At 42.5% G+C, this 9638-nt stretch overlaps 1 protein-coding gene across 6 annotated transcripts; it reads left to right on the top strand.

The window, feature by feature from the left end:
* Positions 1–169: 169 nt before the first annotated feature.
* Positions 170–9590, top strand: LOC133150496 (PHD finger protein 20-like). 6 transcript variants are annotated; one of them, XM_061273058.1, is made up of 18 exons: positions 171–236; positions 1407–1441; positions 1905–1984; positions 2065–2239; positions 2639–2723; positions 2927–3000; positions 3078–3369; positions 4000–4059; positions 4812–5031; positions 5310–5404; positions 6025–6135; positions 6325–6408; positions 6495–6637; positions 6709–6808; positions 6974–7169; positions 7360–7555; positions 8050–8287; positions 8633–9590. In XM_061273058.1, exons 3-18 carry the CDS (start codon positions 1905–1907, stop codon positions 8779–8781), a joined length of 2298 nt encoding a protein of 765 aa, XP_061129042.1. In that variant the 5' UTR covers positions 171–236; positions 1407–1441; the 3' UTR covers positions 8782–9590. The 6 variants fall into 6 exon arrangements, with proteins under 6 accessions (XP_061129039.1, XP_061129042.1, XP_061129038.1 ...); XM_061273054.1 differs by having other exon boundaries at positions 6022–6135; XM_061273056.1 differs by lacking the exon at positions 171–236 and adding an exon at positions 241–325 and having other exon boundaries at positions 6022–6135.
* Positions 9591–9638: the final 48 nt, after the last annotated feature.

Raw genomic sequence — 9638 nt, 5'->3', positions numbered from 1 at the left:
CAATCGATAAGAGTGCATTGAGTTGTGAGCTCCACCACTATTTTGACTGAAGATAAGCGGCTCGGAAGACGAATGAAAATAATGTGACTCAATGGCACCATCAAGCGGTCATAACCTCGCCCTCCGTTAATTCGTGGTTAGTTTTTCAGTGAGAAGAATGCGCATGCGCCAAAATGCCAGCTAGATGTGACGTCGGTCCTGAGCTCATTCACAGACTACGCTGCTAAACGCGAGAGGTAAACAAGCATTTCGCTTCATTCTTTCAACTTCGAAGAGACTACAGTAATTAGTTAGTCGAATTAAAGAGCGTGGGTAATTGCTGAAGGTGTGTATCACGTCACTCGTCACGAAACTCATCATAAAATGACACTTCACGCTGTGCTCGTACTCCGTCTGTGGGACTCGCTAGATGCTAGCCGTTAGCTCGTCCAGTTATAATCGTTGGAACACAGCTGCACAAGACGCCAACTCGTCTTTGTTACAGTCCTAAACTAGATGAACAACTCAGTGTGCGGCTGCCTCCTCTACTCTTTGTGCATAGAGGACCGCTGCGTCTTTTGTGAGAGTTTTAAATTGAGTTTATGACGTTAGTCGCCTCTCTTTGGAAAGATAATCCACATAGTTGAAGGCAGGCAAAGGGCAGGCCTTCGCGCTGCACTGACAGCACTTACGACCAATGAAAAGTCAGGAATATCGACACCTGACTGCTTCTAGCCAATGGGATGCTTTCACACCGGAAGTGTATAAACAGATGTCAAAACTGTCGTTTAGCTGTCAGACGAATCGGAGAGTTAATTAGATGGAATTGTCTTAATCCATTTAATAACGCGTAAATCGTGTGGACAGCCTTTTGAGTCTTTATTAAACGTCATCAAATATGTGCAGAAATTTATATTTACAGTCTGATAATCTTACAAGATGTTATTAAAAAAAATAAAACTACATTGTCATGGTAATATTCTTCACTCATAATTCTAAATCATAATTATATGCATTATATTATTAGTTAGGGCAGCACGGGAATAGACCGATGATCATTTTCTGCTTCAAAGTCCATTGTTTGGCTGTTTGTGCTGGGACATCAGGGGTCTCAAACTCCACTATGTGGGGGCGGCTTGGTGTGCCAACATCAAGAATTCCATAAAAACAGGTTGAAATGGTTTTATTATAATTCAACTAATCCAATCTTCTCAATCTTTATTGATAACAGTTCAGATCATTGATTCTTCAGTAGATGAACAAGAATGGTGACATGCTCCTTTTCTGTCATCTCCCTTGTACTTGCATATACACTTTGCAATCAGACATGTCAGCGAGCCCCTGTCGTCAACCCCCCAAAAATGTGTCTCTTGTTTTTTTTTTTTCATATTGGCTGTTGTCGTCACCAACCTTTCTCTTCATGGCAGGTTATGAACAATACATGACTGGGACTGGGTGACGGGTATGTTTTCCTTCCATTTGGTGTCACTTCAAAATTACTTTTAACAGAAATCTGTCATGAGCAGGAGCTATGGTGCCCCAGGCCGCAACGTGGCAAAATAATTGGGGCTGGACTAACATTCAACTTTGATGTCAAGTAGGGGGGTGTAAAATATCGCCCTGTGGGCCGCAAATGGGCCGTGGGCCTTAGGTTTGAGACCTCTGCTCTTGATTGTCCCTAAGTGTAAATGTGAAGGTGAATGCTTGTTTGTATAAATGTGCTCTGACATTGTCTTGCGACCAGTCCAAGGTGTACCCTGCCTCTGAACGGATGGAAAATACAAAGTGAGACATTTTAGAAGAAAATTGAAAGAAAACACTAAATTCAGCAAATGGTGCTTTAGATGACAGAAAGTGATACTGAATAGACCCAAACGGGGGGAAATTTGAAGACACATTTTAAATTTTTCCTTTGTTGTGTACAGATGAAGACTCCTCCAAAGAGGCCGGGCATCAGGTTTGAGGTGGGCGCTCAACTGCAGGCAAGAGACCGCCACAAGAACTGGTATGCACTACTCCCAGCGGCGTGCTAACCAACAACACGCACTCAATGCTATTATTTTGTGTGCGTGTGTGGGCTGTCAGGTACTCAGCCACCATTGACAAAGTCGACTACGACAAAGAGCGCGTTCTGATCCACTACCGCCGGTGGAGCCGCCGCCACGACGAATGGTTCCATTGGAACTCACCATACCTGCGGCCACTGGAAAGAGTCACTTTAAGAAGAAGGCGGGGCCTCAATTTGCCAAGCGTGGCAACGGTATGACATTCATACATATATATACCGAATATTAAATATATAATTATTAATAATAAGAATGGTATCATACATACATAGGTTGTAGTGCCATAAATAAGAACTTTTTTCACCTAAAATGACTTTTTCTAGCAATATCAAAATTGTATTCTCTTATTAGCCAAACTTTATTCTTTTAAAATAAACAATTTATTCATGCAAAAAGAGAATTTTAATAAAGACTGTCTTATGCATTTACAAAATTATCATAGAAAAACCTTTATTAATGTAAAATGTATTTTTCCTGCAATATTCCAACTTTTTGTTTTCCATAAATACACACGTATGTACATAAATGTACATGTCAGCAGGAGGCTACTTCAACCTTTATCAGTGTTTTCTCCCTCTCTCCCTCTCTCCCAGTCATTTGCAACCGGGACAAAGGTTTTGGCCTGTTGGACCGACTGTCGTTTCTACCCAGCCAAAATCCTGCGTGTCAACAAAGATGGTGAGGCTGCATTTGCACATGGTTCTACACATCTGAGATGTGATATAGTGATGGTGATTCCGAAAGAATAGCTGCTTAACATCAATAACTTGCAGCGGACTTTAGTCATTAAAAAATGAATATTTTCACTCATCCCTTGTATCCCTGGAAAAAAAAATCTCCAACCAGATTGAGCTCAGATCTGATACGCATTTGTGTTTCAGACTCCTACACCGTACGTTTCTATGATGGCGTGGTTCGGACAGTGAAGCCCCCTAAGGTCAAAGCCTTACAGAAAGTAAGGAATGCTACAAAATGACTGGACCAGATTCCACCAAGCACAATGATTTTTAACTCCTATTTGTGCTTGTCTAGAAGTCAAAATGTGGGAAGTCAGCTATGGGAAGCGAAGGATTGGAAGAAGGAGAGAGCGAGGAAGAGTGTGAGGAAGAAGAAAGAGAGGAGGATGAGGAGGAGGAGGAAGAAGAGAAAGAGGACGAAAAGGCTGAAGGCGAGAGCGAGCCACAACCGTCTTCATCATCGTCATCCTTCCCTCCACCAGCAGCCAAGAGTCTTCCTCTCTCTCCCGGTGGAAACAACGACACTCATGAGCAGCCAATCACAAGCGAGCTCAGCCAGCCTGCTGTCCCTTCCCACATCGATAAAGGTAAACACGAGCAGGCACCTGACACTCTTCTTCATTTACACCTGTTAACATTAGGTCAAATTCAACAAGTGATCGACAGTAAAAGTTTGGGGTCGCTTAGAAATGTCCTTATTTTTAGAATAGAATCACTATTCTTCAATGAGGTTAACATTAAACTAATCAAGAATACACTATATGCATTGTTAATGTGGTAAATGACTATCCTAGGTGCAAACGAAAATCTACATAGGTGTATATAGAGCCAGCAACCATCTCTCCTGTATTCTAATGGTCTATTGTGTTTGCAAATTGTGTTAGAAAGCGAATGGATGATTAGAAATCTTTTGTGCAGTTATGTTAGTTTTCATGGAAAATACTAAATTGTCTGGGTCACCCCAAACTTTTAAGTGGTAGTGTACATAGGAAGAAAAAAGATAAAGAACGTCAAATCACAATGTAAATTAAAACTATTTGCTCTGTGTATTGTTAGAGTCAGCAGTGCGTGTCAGCGGGGATGCGCTTTGAGCTATGGATGCCGCTCTAAAAGAATTGCTCATTCGCCAAGCCCTACAGAACACACATAATGATTAAAATGACCTGTTGGCTTGATTGTGCCTATGTTTTGCATAATATGTGTGTTGCCTCGAGCAGATGTGCTCTTGGAGCGACAGGCCCACCTGCCCACCTCTCACAAATTCAGCAGAGAACCACGTAAGTCACCAAATATTTCACTTTCAAATTTAACCAAAATGGTCGCTTAACCTGAAGTCGATACTACGAAGGTGGCTTTGTTTAGTCATACAAGAATAAACTGTAATTGCACATCCACTACAACTGGTGGCAGTGGCAATCTCATGGTCAGAGTGTGTGCAGGCAGTAGTAGCTTAGTAGCTGACAGTGAAAAAAAATACTCAAATACTGAGAACCTGCTGAGTAATTTCTGGTTTATATATATTTTTAATCATAGCATGAATGTCAACTTGACAATAATAAAATAATGAGGTGGAATATAAAAATTCTGATATTTTATTACAATGATACTTAAACTAAAATAATAAATGATAATAAAATGTTATACATCAGGGAAAATTCAGCCATAGGAAGTACGGCTTCTTTACGGTCATGTGACTTCCTTTCTCCTTTTGATTGGTGAATTCGACTCAAAAGTTGCCATTGGTTACGTAAAATTAGTGAAACAAGTCACATGATACAATTCTCTCTAACAACTCAAAACAAATAGTTTGTGCAAACAATAATGACCGCTAAAAATAAAAGTAGCCAGTGGTATGAATTGGATTTTTTTTCCTCACCAAAAATACTCAAGTTAAAGTAAAAACTTGTAAGTATGTTGCATTGAAACTACTCTGAGAAATGCAACTCAGACAAAAATTTGGGTTAAATGTAGTCCAAGTTTTCCAACACATATCTTACCTCATGGACTAATCTGAGCACTTGTGCATCAGTGTACAGGGTGATCAAGAACCAACCTCCCCCCATCCTCTCCATCGAACTGGACCACAATCCCTTCAAGTGTCCATCGGCGGGCTGCACTAAGTCCTTCCGGAAGGCCAGTCTTCTACACTACCACATCAAGTACTACCACGCGGAGGAGCATCAGCAGCAGGAGCAACAGCAGCAGCAACCAGAGGAACAAGGCAGTCCAGCAGTGACAGACATGCCAAGGTTGATTGTTATCATTGTCAATGCATCCCATCACACTAGCGTGTTCAGAATCATTATACAACGGTATCCCAACATACGAGAATGTGTAATAAATAAATGAGTGAAATATTCAAGGCGGTTACATTTTAATGAGGATTGATCTAATTCGGTTTCTATTTGATGCACATAAATCTTGCAAATCAAAAACAATTTCTGATTCAAATCAGTTTTTGATCTACCTACAAGGAGGCGGCACAAGTTACAATTACCGACTCGATGTGACTTGATGTTTGTTGTAGGAGGAAGCGCTCGACTTCTGAGAGCAGCCACTTTTTGTACGACATGGCAAGCATCGCAAGTCATGACGACAGAGAGCACAGGAGGATGGTAACAGGTCAGCTGACGCCGCTCGACTCTTACTCTATACAGTATATGTATGCAGCATTTCCTTTTCAGCACCCCACCACAAGAGTGCCCAAAAATGGTGCACGACTGCTCTGTCTTGGATATTGTTAACCACTCTTGATTGTGGAAACACATAAAGTGCTGAAACTAAGTGAATTATGTTGCCAGACTTGCTTTAGTCTGGATTTAAAAATGCCCAATGACTACTTAATGCCTATACATATGCCTTTTTTTCCCATGTGCATTTCAAGTGACACATTTGACTTAGTTTATATTGACTGGCCACATGAAAAAGGCCGCAAACTGCACATGAATTGTTGAAACTAGTGTCAGCACTGGGCAGTGACAACACACAACTTTGTTTTGTGGTGGACAAACCTCTACCAACATATTATAGATCATGTCTATACACGATACACTCTAATGTGACAGTTACATTATATTTCATGATTATATGTTATAGTTGATGTTATATTAAATTTGTATACACTGTTAATGTAGCATTTCCATCTTAAGCCTCTTGAAACCCCCCCCAAAAATAGAAATTGCGTCACTTGAAGCACGTTGTGTAAATCCAGCCTTTTTTGGTTTGGCTTGTCTTGCCAGCAGAGATCAAGAGGGACAAGAGTCATCTCGACAGGAAAGAGAGGAAACATTTTCTAAGGGTCAAACTGAAGAAGAAGAAGAAAAAAAAGAAGAAGAAAAAGATGAGTCAATCAGGTAAAAGCCACAAAAGCCTTCACCAGTTTTTTTACGCTGGGCCATGATTGGTTTTGACTTCGGACCTGGCAACTACAACATATTATAGAAAATATTTTATTTTTGTGGGCGGGTGACTTCCCCTTTTAAAAGCATGTGAAAAGAATCAGATGATGACTATGCAAAAATAATAGTTTTTCGTCTCCTCAGATGTTTGCAGTAGCGACAACGAAGGCTTGGCCTTGTCTCCCGTCACATTCAAACTTGGCGAGGATTATCCCAGCACGCGCACAAGTAAACACATACACACATGCATAATGATGCGCCCCAGAGGCAGAAGTCCCTGACGGCAATTCACGTCCTCCGTCTACCTTTACCAGTGGACGATGGCAGCGACTGGTCGACGCTGACGGCAGAGAGCGGCGAAGACGCGCCCTCCTGGTCACTCACCGCTGGGGCGGAGGACTGCGAGGTGGTGAGGTGTGTGTGCGAGGTGGACGAGGAGAACGACTTCATGATTCAGGTGAGCTGCCCACATGGGTCCTTTTGAGGTACCTGGGCATAAGTGACAGCGTTACTCTTTTATATCTGCAGTGCGAGTCGTGTTTGTGTTGGCAGCACGGCACCTGTATGGGCTTGTACGAGAACAACGTCCCTCGCAACTACACTTGCTACTATTGCAGACACTGCACAGGTAAGAGACAAATATAGACAAAAAGTCGGACAGCGATCTTGAGCAGATGTTGGATGACTGAGCGTTGCGTTAGTTCAGGATTACCTTCAAAAGAAAAAAAAATGTTGCTTATTGATCACGGTCTTGACCTTCATGGCCACATTGTGGGTCTTTTGGTGCCTTCAGGTTGGAAGCGGGCTCAGTGCTACTTGTCCGAGCCCGACCTTCTAACGTCCGGACGCATGTTCGGCCTGTCTTTCGTGAGGGACAACTATTCGGAGAGCAACACCTCCAAGATCACACAAACCAGCGGCCTCCTGGCGCACACACACAACCTCAATCAGGTCCTCAGCGGCCTGCAGCTGAAGATTAGCCTTTTGCGGTGGGTCCACACATGCACTTGTTCTCTCAGCCCCATCTTTTCATTGGGTAGCAGTGGTGGATTCAAGTCACATGACTTGACTAGTGAGTGAGCTACGACTTGCTTTGCGCAGAAAATTACTTGACTAAAATTGTGACTTATAGCTAGTGCATATGTGACTAATTCCCACCTACGTCATCTGGCCATGCAGGACGCCGTCGCACCCTGACCTGCAGCTGTGGCGATTGCCATGGACGCCGGAGGAGGGGCACAAGCCGAGAGGAGAAGCCCCGGTCAGTTATGTCAGCAGCGAGCACTGCTACCAGAAGCCTGGTTCGTTGTGGGAAAAGGTGGAGGAGAGGCCAAAAGCCACTGTGAAACAAGAAACACCCAATGAGGAGGATAAGGTAAAAGGAACAAGCAGTTTCAAAGCAAAACTAACAAATAACTTTCATTGGATAAATTTTGCACTCTGTGGAATTGGGTCAAGCATAGATGAACAAAGCGTTCTGGAAAAGAATCTTGACGCACAAGCATTACTCATTACGCGGCTGCTGTTGCTATGGTAACGTCACCACGCCGATGACCTATATTTACTCCGAAGTGAGATGCAGTAAGGAACTTAATTGAGTGCTGGACAAGTAATCGGTTTGATCAAATAGAACATTTCAAACATTATTATTCCCAAAGTCAGTAAATTTGCAAGGAGGAGAAACTTCACAAAAGCACAGTCAGTATTTACAACTTTTATGACCCTCTGATGCCTTTTTTGACACAGTGTTAATGCCTGCTAAAGAGAGCAGAATCATTTTCACATTGCAGAAGAAGAAAGAGCCTAGTGGAAGGCAGTTGATTAAAATGGGAATTCAGATTGATGAATACTTCTTGCGTGTCTTTCCAGGAAATAAAGGAGGAAGACGATGATGATGATGATGATGAAAGCAATTGGCCAGGGTGTGCTCAAAGCACAAAGCGCACGTGCCCGAATGGAGATGAAGGCCATGCACGCTCTCACCTGGCAACCTCGGTGTCCTCGCCGGCTTCTGTGACGGAGTGCCAGCAGAATCTGCTGGAGCATGTGGAGCGTTTACACCAGCAGATCATCACCAGGATGGACGTCATCGAGAAGGACTTGGACAGTGAGACATACTCTCATTTTCATTCGTGTGTGTGTGTCGAATTTCATTGTTCAGATGTAGTTATCACTCGTATTTTCTGAATATAATATAAAATATTACAAGGGGCCAGTTGACCTTTTTTGGGGAGGATGAGCTGAAATGGATTATTGGCATTTCCAATCATTACAATGGGGAAAGATGATTTGATATATGAGAGTTTTGAGTTACAAGGATGGTCATGGGACAAATTAAGCTCATATAGTATCTCAAGGTACCACTGTGTATGTAAGTGTGTGTTATATTGTATATGTGTACTGTAAGTCACACAAAGCAGCAAGTTAATAAACATTTTCTTTCCTTCTTCAGTTTTGGAGTCTTGGTTGGACCATTCCGGCGAGCTGGAGCCTCCCGAGCCGCTGTCTCGCCTGCCACAACTCAAACAGCGGATCAAGCGCCTGCTGTACGACCTGTCCGTCGTGAGGCGGCTGTCTGTGCGACAGTGGCACTCCAGCTAACAATGTTTGAACCGGGTAGCACATTGGACAAATCATGCACTTAAGCGCTTGTTTGCAGCGCACTCCAACTACACAGAGACAGACGTATTCCTCGTTCAGGAGCTAACGAACTTCACCGTGTACACGACGTCAAGGCGCACACTTTTGCATGATTCTTTTACCAGCGTTCTGATATTACTTTGTATATTCTTGTTCTATTTAATTTGTTTGAAAAACAACTAGGTTCTAGATGAAAAAAATGAATTCAGTCAAAGGGTAATTTTGACTCATGCATGTGTGCATAATTAGTTGTACACCATTTGGACAAAAGTATTGGCACACCACCTGGCTCTCTACTGCTGGGCAAATGTTGAGCCTGAATCTTGTTACCATAACAACCATTGGGCTGGATCTTAGTTTGACTCTTCTTCCGCATCACTCAGCGGCGAATGTTGACGGTACCAGCTTCTTACTTCTAGTAGAAGCGTAGCCCAGAGTTTGAAACACAAACGAGCGTCCAAATCAATGAAAGATATTTTTTGGGTGACAGTTAAGACACCAAAGAGGTATTTGGTTGTTTAATTTCACATTTTGAGTCCGTAGGCACTCCAGACATACAACTATTTGTATACAGCACATTAACTCACTTTTCACTTGCAAGTGTTCCAAAATCTATGTCCGTGTGGAGGGGGGAAATTGGCTCACTGATTGGTTGCGTCGTCCTGCACACACAAAGCAAGCAAAAGATTTTTTATTCTTCTATGAGAAAATGAACAGTATGAAGTTGTAGTTTTGATGGTGTTCAAGTCAAATAATGTCGCTCAAATACTCATGCTTGTCAGACTTTTATTTCTTCACATTGTCAGCACAAGGTTTGT

This window comes from Syngnathus typhle, linkage group LG2 (genome assembly GCF_033458585.1).
Source record: "Syngnathus typhle isolate RoL2023-S1 ecotype Sweden linkage group LG2, RoL_Styp_1.0, whole genome shotgun sequence".
Lineage (NCBI taxonomy): Eukaryota > Metazoa > Chordata > Actinopteri > Syngnathiformes > Syngnathidae > Syngnathus > Syngnathus typhle.
Note: the sequence above shows the minus strand (reverse complement) of the source record. Positions and strands in the feature narration are given on the sequence as shown.